This window comes from Convolutriloba macropyga, chromosome 6 (assembly GCF_964194025.1).
Source record: "Convolutriloba macropyga chromosome 6, txConMacr16.3, whole genome shotgun sequence".
NCBI classification, from domain to species: domain Eukaryota; kingdom Metazoa; phylum Xenacoelomorpha; order Acoela; family Convolutidae; genus Convolutriloba; species Convolutriloba macropyga.
In genome coordinates, this window is record NC_134473.1 from 69,951,628 (window position 1) to 69,967,394 (window position 15,767).

At 34.0% G+C, this 15,767-nt stretch overlaps 1 protein-coding gene across 1 annotated transcript in view; it reads right to left on the reverse strand.

Annotated features, from left to right (window-relative positions):
• The window catches only part of LOC142340567 (fimbrin-like), a 33,071-nt gene extending 18,087 nt beyond the window's left edge, over positions 1–14,984 (reverse strand). The window contains exons 1-4 of the mRNA XM_075391225.1: positions 14,864–14,984; positions 13,978–14,474; positions 4,473–4,628; positions 790–945 (exon numbers count right to left, since the gene is read on the reverse strand). Of these exons, the coding sequence (XP_075247340.1) occupies positions 790–945; positions 4,473–4,628; positions 13,978–14,043 (378 nt within the window). The 5' untranslated portion in view covers positions 14,044–14,474; positions 14,864–14,984. The remainder of the gene's footprint in view (positions 1–789; positions 946–4,472; positions 4,629–13,977; positions 14,475–14,863) is intronic.
• Positions 14,985–15,767: the final 783 nt, after the last annotated feature.

The window sequence follows — 15,767 nt, forward strand, 5'->3', positions numbered from 1 at the left end:
AAAAATAAGCCCCTGAAAAGACGATTTTTCCGCATAGTTTTTTCAAAAGAACCAAATTTTTCCAGGAACTAAATCGCATTTTTTTCCAGGAACTAAATTTTTCCAGGAACTAAATCGCATTTTTTTCCAGGAACTAAATTTTTCCAGGAACTAAATCGCATTTTTTTCCAGGAACTAAATCGCATTTTTTCTAGGAACTAAACCGCTTGGATTGTTTGGACATCTAATAAAAAGTCTTCGCCCTTCTGATTGTATTGCAACCCAAAACATGAGTAATTGCTTGTCCGAATTCAAATTTTGTGTTTTTTGTCGAAAATTCACTGGAGCCGCCTTGATCCTGGTACCTAACCGGTATTATTTGTATGCATGCTTTATACTAGATCTTCATTTACATCTGGATTTGCAACTGCGTGGCATACTGTAAAAGAACTATCTTAAACATTTTTTCTGTGTGAGCGGAGAAAACGAGAGTGAACAAAAAGTCTTTTTTAAAACTTCAAAATTTTGCGCCATTTTTTCGCGCCTTAGCGCAAATCAAATTTCCTGAGCCAAAATAACGCTTAAAGAGCACAAATTGTGCTGTACGTATCTTTTTGGTATGATAATTTCGTGTATTTTGACGTTTTCTTTTGAAGAATCCTATGAGCATTTTATCAAGAAATTTTGCTTTTCATATCATTTAGAAGTCCCCCCCCACTCAAGAAAAAAAATCATTTTAAAAACATGTGTGGGGTGAGGGAGATAATTTGGGGTACCGATGAAAAGAATCATCTAAGTTGGTGCACGTACATATAGGAACTCTTCGAGACTGACAGTGCCACTGTTGTCCTTATCAACATCCTTCATGAGAGCGGACAGTTCTTCTGGGGAGATCTCTGTGCCCACTTCTTTGAACAGACCCCCCATCTCCCCTTTGTCTAGGGTCCCATTCCCATTCTCATCCAGCTGAAATTACCCAAGTTCAGAATTGTGGTGCTGTACTGTTTAATTTAGTTTTTGTTAATCATATCACATAGAAAAGTTATTCTTAATAATATCATAGTTGAGTAGGAAAACAAAAACAGTTTGCTACATGAATGGAAAATATAACTTAAATTCGATTAACTGTAGGTTTAATTTATTTTCTATTGTAAATCAAGCGAAGTGGTTTGTCTTTTCATCTCTTATTTCGATCACAAGATATCTTTAGACTACCATTTTTTGTGAAGCGACTTGTCCTTCAAGATGTCAAGAAGTCTTAGACAAGCAAGCTGTCAGAAGGGGGTGAAATTTATCAAATAGCCTGAGCCAATATCACAGACAGGCTAAAAAAAATTCAGGCCTAGACAGATTTTTCACACCATCTACTCTTGGCGTTTGAGATTATAAAAAAGCAAAGAAAATGATAAAATGATTAAAAAATAAAATTATATTACATATAACACGTTTCTACAGCTGCAAATGCTTCTCTTGAAGAAATGAAGACGGGGCAATTATATTTTTAATTTGATAAACATTGTGGGGAAGTTTTATTATTGATTTATTAATCACAGAACAAGTTGAAATTCGTTTGAAAACTGCTATGTTCTGGTTAAAAGTCAGGGTGAAAAAAATTTTAAACATCATTTTTTATGAAATTTCCAAAATGGGACTATTTGAAACATGTCTAATTGGAAACAACACCACTTAGAGTTACGTTGTCTGTTTTTATATTACTATGGAAAGATATGGCTAAACTCAAGCGAGGGCAAATCTGCCCTCGGTGTAAGTGGTTTCTTATGACAATTTAAAATATGCAAAAATACCGATTCCTAAAAGGCGGAAATTTAACCATCACAAGCCCTGCTAGAGGCTGTTTTATGTTGTTTTTGGGAGGCCATATGACAGATTCTACCGGTTTCCCTAAATAAGCCACAGTCTGGCTGTTTAGGGTACCACATGACTGTCATTTGGATTCAATATGACAAATTAAACGAATAAACTAAGCGTCTTTTATTTATTTGTTTACACTAGTTACATAAACACCGCATAGTGGGAAACCGCATGACGAATCTCGCGCTAAATTTTTACTTTGCACTAGATTGGCACAGGACTTTGCATGACAAATTCAAAACTTGCCATCGGGGAAACTTACATGAGTAGAACCCCATCTCTGAGCTTTGTGAAAATGTCATCGCCCTCTAGCGGCAGATATTTTTTGCAAAGTGGGTCGCGTGACAAGTTGTCGTTGATATACTGCGAAAAGGCACGCACTTCCGGCTCTGAGTAAGTGTGGACCGCCCCGGATGCCTCATTCCTGGTCTGGACAATCTCGACTGCCCTGGATAACTTCCTACCCAGGTCGCCCTGGGCTGATCCGGACTGTTGCTTGTGTTTGTGGTACATCTGCAAAGAGTAGAAATTGGTTGAACTGGAATTACTTAGTTCGATAGTTTCTGCCATGACTACTATCAAGTTAAACTTAGTAACTGAAAGTACTTAATAACTTCTATTTTGATAAGGATGGTGACTAAGTTCATAAAGAGACGGTACTACCACAGCTAGCTTCATCAACATACTTGTAATGAAGTGTTTGGTAATCGCCTTTGATGATAATTAGAACGTATCTTGCCTGTATGCGTTTATACGTCAAAAGAGGCGAGATTTGAGTATAATGGGAAATCAAGACACCTAATTTGGAATGTTAGAATTCCTGGGGAGTGCCGTTTTATAAATAATTATTGTACTAGTATCGTTATTGTTATTATGAACTGTCTGACCCCTCCATTTTATATAGAAAATAGTATATCGAAGGTGGGCAAATTTTGTTGATAATGAACCCTCAGCCCTCTTGATTGTTTCCTAAACCGGTCTGGTTTTAAAGTTAATCTATTAATTTTGAAAAAAAAAAATGGTTTCCCAATTTTATTTCGAGATTGATATTTCACTAACATTTATTGCTAGCTATCTATTCATACTTTCCGATTTAGTTTGACCAGTAAGTAAGTTTCCGAAAGCTATCTCAAATGTCTTTGGTTATTTTTGGCGATTGTTCACGTTTGCAAGATTAGGTTTGAATTTTCCGAGATTACCCAAAAATTGTAATAATCATATATGACTTTGTATTAGTATGGGAAAGAATTACTTTATTTTCTTTAAGACCTCGGGAAACAGAGTACACAAAAATTGTCCTGTCTATTTGTTTTTGGATATTACAAAAATTGTCAAAATTTTTGAATGTTTCTCATATGGGACCTTTTCCGTTTGTGCCTCCACCAGCTTAGTGGGCGCATATTATTTGCACCCCCCAGACGCAGGTGCCATATTTTTACTAGATGATTTACTATGTAATGGCACGTGCTCTGTAACTGGGGGGCACATAACGTACTGGGGGGGGGGCACAAACGGAAAAGATTCCTTATATGATAATAGGGAAAACAAATGAAACAAAAATTTCGGATCTATTCTGTTTCGGCCCCCCAGTGTTTTTTATGACCCCCAATTACAAATTATATGACATATAGCACGTTACTATGTAAGAAAATAGCACGTGCGCCTGGGGGTCATAAAAAATTTATGCAAACTAAGCGGGGGGGGGGGAACAGAATAGATCCCAAATTTCTGAACCTTTTCCGTTTCTGTTTTCCGGAAATTGTATATGCCCTTGCAAGATTACTATGATTGTTTGATAATGAGCACGGCGAGTAATTGTTGCCAGAGTTTTCAATTTTCCTCCGTTATTTTTGATTTCTTCGATCCCAAGACATATGCAAGATATTAACTTTGCTGTTTTTCTTGTCAATACATGGAATGCGTTTAGGAAGATCATGTTGATCTAAATTTTCCTTCTAAATTTTTGAATGCCTTGATTTTTGCATTCCATAGAGAACAAATCAAATTACTATAAAAAAAGGAGCGAAAACGAAGTGGAGTAACAAATCTTTAATCTTGAAAAGCGTTCAAAAATGGAACAAATTGCCCCCTTCAATAAGATTTTTTAACAGTAAAACTTGCTTTAGAAATGTTTTAACCGAGTTTTTGCTCGATCAGCACAAGAAAGTACCCGTTAATAGACAAATAGGAGCCTTCAAATCCTATTTTTACTTATGAGAACGAACAGCCACAATTTGAAGATTATTATATTAATAACAATGCTGATTAATTTATTTAACATTTTAGAGCGTGTAGATATCTAACCTTAGAGTTATATTCTGAGTAATTTACATGTTTCAAAAAAAAGATCTGGTTCAAATGAAGCACATGCATAGGTCTTGCCAGTTTGTGCATATTATTACGCTTATGAAAATCTTTTAAACTTTTTATCAAGAAATTTTACGTTTCGTTTCACTGGATATGCAGTTAGGGAGTTAGAATTCGGGTCACTTAGAAATCTCCCCCCCCCCCACTCTCGCCCCGGAAGAAAAAGAATCACTTCAAAAAGATGTAAGAGCGGGTTGAGGGGTGGTGTAACTCGGGGTACCAACGATAAGATGCCACTAAATTGGTTCACGTACATATAGGAACTCCTCGAGACTGACAGTGCCACTGTTGTCCTTGTCGACATCCTTCATGAGAGAGGACAGTTCCTCTGGGGAGATCTCTGTGCCCACTTCTTTGAACAGACCCCCCATCTCCCCTTTGTCTAGGGTCCCATTCCCATTCTCATCCAGCTGAAATCACCCAAGTTCAGAATTGTGGTGCTGTACTGTTTAATTTAGTTTTTGTTAATCATATCACATAGAAAAGTTATTCTTAATAATATCATAGTTGAGTAGGAAAACAAAAACAGTTTGCTACATGAATGGAAAATATAACTTAAATTCGATTAACTGTAGGTTTAATTTATTTTCTATTGTAAATCAAGCGAAGTGGTTTGTCTTTTCATCTCTTATTTCGATCACGAGATATCTTTAGACTACCATTTTTTGTGAAGCGACTTGTCCTTCAAGATGTCAAGAAGTCTTAGACAAGCAAGCTGTTCCAAAATGGGACTATTTGAAACATGTCTAATTGGAAACAACACCACTTAAAGTTACGTTGCCTGTTTTTATATTACTATGGAAAGGTATGGCTAAACTCAAGCGAGGGCAAATCTGCCCTCGGTGTAAGTGGTTTCTTATGACAATTTAAAATATGCAAAAATACCGATTCCTAAAAGGCGGAAATTTAACCATCACAAGCCCTGCTAGAGGCTGTTTTATGTTGTTTTTGGGAGGCCATATGACAGATTCTACCGGTTTCCCTAAATAAGCCACAGTCTGGCTGTTTAGGAAACCACATGACCGTCATTTGGATTCAATATGACAAATTAAACGATTAAACTAAGCGTCTTTTATTTATTTGTTGACACTAGTTACATAAACAGCAAATAGTGGGAAACCGCATGACGAAATTCGCTCTAAATTTTACTTTGCGCTAGATTGGCACAGGACTTTGCATGACAAATTCAAAACTTGCCATCGGGGAAACCATATTTTGATTTTAAAAGTGAGGGTAATGCATACTAATGTAGTACCTACCAATTTTGCACGTCACTCGTCGCTTTTTAGTCCACCAACCAAGCAAAAAAAATATTGCAACTCCAGAATAAACTTTGATAATTATCTCCAAGAAAAGATCTTCAATCTTGCGAAAAACACTATATTTTTATTTAAAAGATTTCATATTTTTTCTTGTCTATTTAATTTTTTCATAGCTCAGATTAAATCAGTGGGTTTTGTTCGAAATTTTGGTCGAAGTTCGAACAATGAAAGAGACAGTCAACCGGACGCTGAGCTTTGGGATCTGTTCCTTTTTCTTTTTTTGGTTTTCGGCTTTTTTGTTCCAGAAGTTTACTAACTTGAAGATTTTTTCCCACGCAGGAGGTAAACGGTGAACCATAACAAGAAGTTAAAAAAATTACTAAGAGATAAATAACTATTATATAAATCTGTTTGGCTGCAATTGTTTCAAAAGTACCTTTCCTATGAAACATAAATTTTTCATTTCTCTTTTTTGCCCAGACGCTGATTAATCGACACAGTCGTTTGGGTACAGCCGATTGCAAAAAATTAAAAGAAAAAGTCAAATTAAGCAAAGTCAAAATTATAACAAAGAAACTTCTTGAATACCCTTCCCCACAACAAGAACCTAATTTTTTTCTGCCTAAATGTCCCTTTGTCTCTATTTTAGCTTGAAATTATTTCTCAACTTCTTCGAAAATTGAGTTTTAGACATTGACGTATAAACTATCAACAAAAAATTTCAATTCAAATGTGACAATGAAAAATTTTATAATGGAATTGTCAAATGATTGTCGCAGATAGATTGGGTTAATTATGAATGAAGACCAAAACGTGACAAGTCGTAATAGAAGTTACTTCAAACTTTGAAAATGATTCAAAAAAGGACACTTTTTATTTTTAATTTTAATTTAGAACAAAAATATTGATTTAGATATAAACCTATTGTTTAAAAAGCAGATTTCAGTTATATATAAATAATCTTATCAATCGAAGAGTATGTTTTGGCAGGCAGAAAATATATGTAATTTGATTATCAGCGACAAATATCTTTTATAAACTGTGGTAACCTTAGAAAGAACGTCAGAATCTATGTCTTTGTTTTTTTAGTGAAAACAATGTTCTTAATAATTTTACTTTCAGAGAAAACTCATTTCCTCTGAGAAATAATTCATAGAAACTTGTCCTTCAATTAAGTTTAATATTGGAATTTCTGCAAGAGTCAAGCTCGAAAATAACAACAGGTGGTGTGTCCGATAGAATTTGGTTTGCAAAACTTTCATAATCATGTCCTAAAATTGAAAAGCAGTTTTGACTGTCTGCACTTGCTCTCTTGACTCAAATTTTGGTGAGGGCAAAAATCTACTGGTTAATAGGGTCGATAAGGAGTATAAATTGCCGCTAAAGAGATCGACTGTTTCTTATATAAACATGTTTTATTTCTTTAGCTGTCAGGTCAACACTGCACGCTAAATGAATGACAAGAATGCTCGTTAATGTGCGATCGCGCATGATGTTCTGACACGAGCTCTTCTACACTTTTGACTTAATTGTCAATCAAATGAAGGCATAATAAAAATAGATATTTGAGTTTAAAAAAACGTTTAAAAACCTAACTACTTGTTGAATTACATAATGCCATGCCTCATTACAGCGCTGACGAGATCTTTCATTGAAAAAACTACGAAAAAAAACAAAGAACAAAAAAAGTAAAAACAAAAATTTCACGGCAAAAACAAAGTATCTAAATTTGAATGCACCTAGTAACAACGCCCAAAATGCAATTGTAAAAAATCTTAACTGCACAAATTTATTTTGTCCATGCTATACAGCAGATGGCAATTGTCCTTAATGAGAATAGGTACCAAAATCGACAAAAGGAAATAATAAGGCGAAATTGAATAATCAACGTTTTTCAAACCAAATAATTTCTAAAGTCTTAAAAATCATTAGCTTTTATCGAAACAGTTCTTAATAAGTTTCCTAAACATTCATTACGAAACCAAAAGGACCTGTCGTTGGTTAAGCCATAGGAACGGACTACAGAAGCAGAAAAAACTAAAAAAATTAAACAATTTGCTAAAACACAAATTAAAGCCATTAAAATCATTAGCCAGTATGTGAAGTCTATGTATTCTTCCTTCCATTTTCAATCAAACTAATGCAACTAAAATTATTTTGAAAGATTAAATAAGTGTATTTGGGCCACATTTGAAAATAAATGCGATCTTAATCGCGAATGTGTTAAAAGAAGAGAAAAAGAAACACAAATACACCTCTAAAACTTTTATCTAAAAGCATATTGTCTACAAACAAAACATTAGTTAAGACATGATATCACTGGACATTTAGATTTTTCGAATACAAAAAATGAATTAGACCTCTCATTGATGAGAATAAGCTACAAGTTGACGAAAAAAAAACAACAAAAACTGAAAAGTCTAAAAAATCATTGAAAATGTATAATATCATAAACTTTGACACTATTCGCTATAAAAAGACTGCCTCGGGTAACATCAACACTTGAATACTCAATTACAAGCTTTTGAGACGGGTTAGCAATTTACACCTACCTAAAGATTAAAACAAATAGGCAAAAAGCGCTAACTAAAAAAAAATTGAACGAGGAAAATGTCGAAGCCATTAAAAAATAACTTTTTGGTAATAAATTTTCTCTCATCCATTAAATTTTTAATAACATGATTTTTTTTTAATGTGACTTCAAATAAAACCATGAAATTACCGAGAAAACTGGTATTATCAACGCCATTAAACTCAAATGCTTTCAGCGAAAGGCAATAAAAGCGCTCGATGGGAGCATAAGAGCTATGCCTCGATGGAATGACAAAGATCTTTGTCATTGACAAGTCATCAATACGATAAGACATTACAATATGTCTCTGACTAAGAAAACAACAACAATTACAGGCAAAAACCAAAAATCCAGTAGAAAAGTGCGAGAAGAAAGTGTCGAAGCCATTTAAACCATAAAGTTTTCTTTGAAAAAATTTATCTATGATCAATTGAAAATCTCTTCTAAGCCAAATGAAACTAACACTAATAGTATATAATGTGATGAGATTTCAGAAGAACCACAAACAAATCCGAAATTTTTCCAAATGTCCAAAAAATTTATGAAAACTAGCGCATCGATATTCTCAAACCGATAGTTGGAAGACAAAGCCCAAAATTAGACTATTTTGGTTGAAGTAATAAAAAAGGGCGCCGGTAATTACTGAGGCGTTCGTACAGTTCACGAAGATAACTTTACGATTGGTTAATGTTCAAAAAAAATTTTTGAAAAATTATTTTTAAAGTATTAACAGCCATTAAATTTAATATCTTTCAACAGAAGTCAACAAATACGCTCAGCCATGACCTGATAGAAGGAAAAAGATGTTTGTCATGCATGGGTAATCAATAAGATATCACAATAAGTCTTATGACTATGACAACAACAATAAATACAGGCAAAACCAAAAAATTAGTAGAAAAATGCAAGAAAATGTCGAAGCCGTTTAAACCATAAGCTTTTCTCTAAAACTTTAATTATGATCCTTTGAACGTTTTCCCTAAATCAAAGGGAGTTATCGAAATTAGAACAAGGTGATAAATTTTCAAAAGGTTTCAAAAATGTTAAAATATCCAAAAATTATAAAATTTTATTTGAATTCTTGTGCATTCGAAGTGATAAAACCAATAGCTAGAAGTTAAAACCGCTAAATAGATTAGTTTTGGTTGCAGTAGAAATGATGGGTATCCTGTCAGTACTGAGATTGACTTACAGATTACAAAAATAAGTTTATGATCGGTTAATGTTTTTAAAGAAAATTCGAAAAATTATATATTTATATATATATATGTATATATATATATATATATATATATATATATATATATATATAGTCGTAACAGTTATTAGCTGTTCAATAAAAGCACTGAATAGCTTCACTAATACTCAATACTCATTACGAATCCCATCGCACTTTAAGTCAATCGCACATTCTATGCCATAGGGCTCCAAAAATTCAGTAAACCGTCAAAAAGAAAATCGAAATGAGCGATTCTTTGAAAATGTGTTTTTTGTTCATTAGGCGTCATTTTACTGTAAAATCAGGTTTATCATTAACCAAACAATGATATGGAAAGTGACCAATCTCTAGGTGACCTAAAAATTATGAATTTTTCTAAAAAAAAACAGCTCTCAAATAGAATTCGATTTTTTTTATAGTAAACTTTCCTATGAGACCAGAATTAGTCTTTTTATCACATTTTGTGTATAAGGAATACGAAATTGATTCCTTTTGTGGCGTGAAGTGTAATTTTGAATGAAAAATTTTTAAAGAAAGATCATAATTTGAAGAAAAGTTACACTAAAAGTGAACGAAATCATACCAAATATGACACAAAACTTCAATCCTCGATAGCACCGCGAAAAATACGAAATTCAAAAAAATCTTTTTAATTTCAAATTCTTGGCTGGACGAGCTTTTTAATGATATCACTCACATTTCTCTACGATGAATATATCGATCGCCCAAAATTGACTGAGCAGAAAAAACCTATTCGAGTATTTAGTTCCTTCCCCCACAAGTGGGGTCGGAACAATAAAAAGGATATTTTCCCATTACTTCTTTCATTTTTCATCAGTGAAGCTACAAAACTTCTTTTGCTTTCCTATTCTGTATCAATAATAACTGACATTAGTGTCAGCTGCACAGATCTTGAAGAAAGCATTGTCTTGCAAACCCCACGCACCTTTGATCAAATAATCGGCTGAATTTGCTAAATAATTTTCAGTGTGTTCTCTAATTACGAGTCTTTGCTGGGTTTGACTCAATCAAATGCTAGTCTGTTCTCCTAATGCGCCTGTTGTTTGATTTTGTCTTTGACAGAGTCCTGAGAACTTTTCCAACAATTATCGTCCAGACTATTATGCGCTCGAACTGCTGTCCAGACTTCGTAATTTCGGTCTGGGAACACACGTGTGTGCGTTCGAGTGGGTCTCATCGTCTCGTCTGGACCTTAATATGAGTATGATGCTGACCGTTTAAAAGTGCACTACAGATGTATGAACTTAATTCTGCCCCTTCGCCTCATCAAATGTGTTCTTTGACAAGCAGAAATTATCAGTTTTTGGTACCGTTAAAGTCAACCTACAAGACGGACAAGCTGTAGACGTTTTTTTATTCCTTTTCGCTAACTTGTTTTAGACCAACTCCCTATAGAGCTAATTTTGGACTGTTTCTGTTTTGTAGAAAAAATGTTTCCTTGGTTTCCAGGTTTTTGTTATGAACCCACTTTAGTGGGAGAGAGGAACTAGATACTCAAAATAGGTTTTTTTGTTCAGTCAATTTTCGCCGATCGGTATATTCATCATAGAGAGTTGTGAGTGGTATCATTAAAAAGCCCCTCCATCGTAGAATGTCGAATTGAAGACTTTTTCGGATTTCGTTTTTTACGGGGATTTATCAGTGTTTAAAATTTGTGAATATTAGACCGATTCCCGTTGTTTTCATTCGCATTTTCCGTAAATTGAGCCCAAATTTTTGTTTATTTTGCTAATTTTTTTTTTAAAAAAAAAACTGTTAAAAATAGTCTTGGTGGTGTTTCTTTTTCAGGTTAAAAGGTGTTGTCGAATATATCCAAAATTTTTTGCTACGATTTTTTTTAAAGTTTTTGAATTTCAGACTTTCATCAACAATGTTGCCTGAAATTAATTTTTAGCCCAGTTTGTTTAAGTAGAGACCTGAAAACTGCTATATCACTCTTTTAGAGCTCCAAGTAAGGGTTCTTTTTGTTTTCGCTTGATAAGAGTTCTTGATTTGAAATATTACCCGTTTTTCTCTAATTTAACTGGGTTTGTATCTAAATTGCTTGATTTATCTTTAATATATTGAGATGTTTCATTTGCCAAACTATCTATTTCGCAAATATTTAGAGCGATTGGGTGTTTAGTTGGACGCACAGCTAAATCAGGGTAGTTTTGTTCTCGTCATGGATTCTTATGATCAAAAATTGTTCCGATCGTATTGTGGCGCTATTTTCTTTCCTTTCAAAAGATAAAAGTTAACTTTTACAGTGGTTTCAGTTGATATCTAATAGATCTCCAACTTTGTATATATTTGTTTTAGGAGAATGCCAGTCTAAGTGGAAACAGCTCAATTTCTGTCTTTTGTGAGAAAAATTATATTCTCAATAACGGTCTTAGTTTAAATTAAGGGGTTCTTGGCTTTGGTTCAAGGAGTTTCTTAAACAGACGTCAATTTTGCAGGTTTGCCCAATATTGAGGTTTATTTGTTTGACAAAAAAAACCATATTAACGATAGGCCAACTGATTCCCTCAATGGAAGATTAATCAATGGAACACATAAAATGTTTTTGGAGAATTTCTCTTTGTTTTGACGGCTATGAAATTTCTACCGCAACTTTTTTAAGGAAAATTCATTTTTTACCTTTGTTATCCTTTTTGTAGTTGCTCAAACTATCCTAGATTAGGAAAATCTCAATGGCTTCTTTCGTACGCATTTGTGAATCAATTCAGTAATTTGAGATTACAGCTAATGATTTTAACAACACTCAGGTAAAATTAATGCAAAAAACAAAACTATGTGTGAATCTTTTTTTGGTTCTTGATTTGACATCATCTAATTTAGTCTAGTAATCGGTAACTATCATCAAATTTTTGCTGCACCAAATTTTTATCTTTCTGCTGGGTATATTTTTTGACTGATGTCTTTTTTTAGACACAAAGGACGAAATAAAAAACTTTCAGTTGATACTAGTTTCTGATGCTTTTTAAAATCTGATAGTTTTAATGGCTTCAATAAGATTGTTTCGTAAAACAGCTTGATAATTATTGAGATCTCTCTTTTCTTTGTTTTGTGTAGTCTTCTGACTTAGTATCTCTAATAACGAGTCCAATTGGATTTTTAAGGATTTGCAACATGTGCTGTTTTGGTTTTTAATTCAAGGCATAAGGTCTTTATGACTTTTGGAAATAATTGTTTTAGAATAATTCCATTAATTTTTGACTTTTGTCAGTTTTTTCTTCTGTCAACAGGTGGCTATGTCTCTTTAAAGACAGGCTTACTTTTATTTCTAGTGAATCAGAAAGCGAGTGTTTTAAATGTTTTTTCTTCTAATGTTTCTTGGCTTTGATACTACGCGATTTCATTTTTACTAATGCGATATTTGTTTCCTTGTCATAATAACAATCTAATGAGGAGCTCCGTTTTGAGTTAAACGTTTGCTCGAATCAGCATTTTAAAAGTTCTCAGTGAAAAGATAATCGTATTAAAGGCTGGGACAACGTTTTCTTGCTAGATTAATTTATTTTTTAAAGAAATGTTGCTGTTTTTGTCGATATTTTTGTAGTTGCATGGCATAATCTGGATAATGATAATTCTGAATTGCTTCCATAAAACTTTATATCACACGTTTTCAATTGCTTCCTCAATTAGACATCAAAACTTACTAATGATCCCTTTTAGGGATTTTACTTGATAACTAATGGTTTTTATCATTTAAAAAAATAATGGTTTTGGAAAATGGAAACCTTTTTTTGAATTTTTCCTATCTTCGGTGTTTGATCGATGAGTTATGGAGTCTCATTGTGGACAGGTATAATATCTTGTTTTGGTAATATACTGGTCAATTTGTTTAGTTTACGTGTTATCTGTTGACATTTCGATTTTGTTATTGTGTTTTCTTAATGTAATGCGGCATTAATTTATTCAATTAGTGGTTTGTTGAACAATATGCAAAAGTTTGGAAGTTTTTTATCAGTACCTCATTTGGTAGGCGATTAGGTTGAGCTTGATTGGAACAAAAACGCGGATGAGCTGGGTCGGAACATTATGTGCGACGCACATTACCGAGCCTCCTTGTTGATATATAAGCTTTGACATTGTACTAATATAAGTTTTTTTAAAAAAATAAGCTTAAACGGTTTTATTCAGAAAAGAATCCGTTATCATATTGAGCGTATTGGACAGATATCAAACTGCTGAACTTAACTAAAATTTACACTGAACTAAAATCTCCTGTCGACAATCTGTTTCCAATCGGATTTCACCAGCAATGAAATCGCCAAAATACCGTTTGCCTATCACAATGTTCACACTGAAAAGTTGACGGAAAGGTTTGACTTCCTAAATTTGTCGTGATTGACAATGATAAAGCTTTTGCTTAGTTCAGCATAAAAATTATGCGTTCTGTGTCTTCTACGTAGAAATGAATTCTGTTGTACAGGATCAAGGTGATAACCTTGATCCTGTACAACAGAATTCATAGTGTTCCCTGGCCGATGATTGTTGACAAAAATATGTAAGATCAACGGTAAGATAACTTTATTTTGCGGTAACAAATTTGCAGTGAAATTGTTGAAATTATGTAATATCAATGTTAGAAAATGCTCACCAAACTATTGCATTTCAATGCTAGAAAACACTCGCAAGGTCGGAAAACTGCGGGCGCGGGGAGGGGGAGGTAGAGAAGATAGTTATCGGAAACTTACCGTCTGGAAGACATCAACCAGCTGCTGATATTTCTGAGCTCCGAAGGCCTCTGCGTAATTCGTCATCTCCGGTTATTCGTCTATCACTTTAATAAAGTTCAAATAACTATTTAACCAATCACAATTACAGAAAAGATACGTGTGCTGTGATTAAACTCTATCGATTGGGTACCACAGTTTTACAAATGTCCGTCCGAAATCAAAGATGAGAATGTGAAACAGCTCTCAGATGATCCGTCAAAGTGTACAGTACTAAAACATCCGCAGTGAACGATTTAGATGTCCCACAAAATGATATGTCCAATTCGAGTGTTTGTTCGATCGGCCCAGCAACAAAGCTTTTGTGTGTTCAAGTAAACAGGACCAGTCAAATACAATTGAATTTTGAATTGTGTGATTATCGTTTGCAACCCAGTTTTGGTCAACGAAACACAACAGTAGTCATTATGCAACAAATCACCTTATATGATCAAATAAAGAAACATCGAATTTGGTGTCTAAGAATATCAGCCGATATAAAAAATTAGCCGAAAAAGTCATGATGAGATAATTACGGAGAAAGCTCAAGTGGTACGAGTATTCCGCGGTCGAAAGCTCGACTTTGAAAACACTTCAAAATGATGATCTACCCCAGTGTTTCGGAAATTTTTAAGATCTTGCAAATTTTTTGCAAAGCTGTCTTATAAGATACCTCTCTTTGCCGCTATGCCTCATGGGCCATAGCCAAGCCTCAGCGTCCAGGAGGACTTGATATAAGAATCTATCACAACCTAACAACTTATCACGACTGCGAACGTCATTCTCGGAATAACATCCGTGCGTTCTTAAATCCAATTGGTTGGTTAATTCAGGAGAAGGCCTTCTATTCGGCTAATATTCTCTGCACCATCGAATATGGTATTAAAGGTTTATATTGACCATTTGTATATTTGTAAGTTTGTACTGCGCTAATTATTGGTTCAATACAGCAAAATACTATTTTCACTCGATGGTCGAAGCTGGTCTAATTTAGCAAATGTACGGCTATGGTTAAATCTCAGCTAGTCGCATTGTTAGAAAGTTATTGTTATTTTGTGATTCCGTCGACGTCAACAATGATGTAAACTAGTTTTTACATCAACACTGTTGCAATATGTTAAACCAACAAGAAAAGACTTGCAGAAATAACATATATGACTCAAAGCTCCAGATATGTAAAAACAAAACTACAATGAAAAATTTAAAGCTTCATTTCCTCTGAAGTTACAATCTAAAATTTACTCCTGGATATTTATATACTCCATTTCGGACTCTGAAAATTTACACCTTTTCAGACCGAAGGCTTTCTGATCAGGTCATCTTCAGACCATGGTCCAGACTCAAATTCAAACCATTGCCCAGACCTTAATCAGACTATGATCAGACTCAAGTGCGCTCGAAGAGGTTATGATCAGACCCAGTTGCGCTTGCAGCCATTTATGATCAAACTGAAGCGCGCTCGAAACCGGTTCTGATCAGACTCAAGTGCGATCGAAATAGTGTGATCAGAGAAAGATTTTACTTATGAACAAATCTTTTAACTTTGCTAAAATATATTTATTTAATAAAAACTGATGTCTGCGGTAATTAATTCATCTAAGGAAAAACCTATTATAAAAGTATTGCTAAAGAAAACGAAACCCAACTGTTGAGAACAAATTTTATTTAGTGTACTGTTTAGTGCATATTTTGACTTAATGGATGAATTTAGACAGCTTTCCATAAGAAACATTGTGGTCTCCAGTTATTCAATATTTCCTCTGAAGGAGACC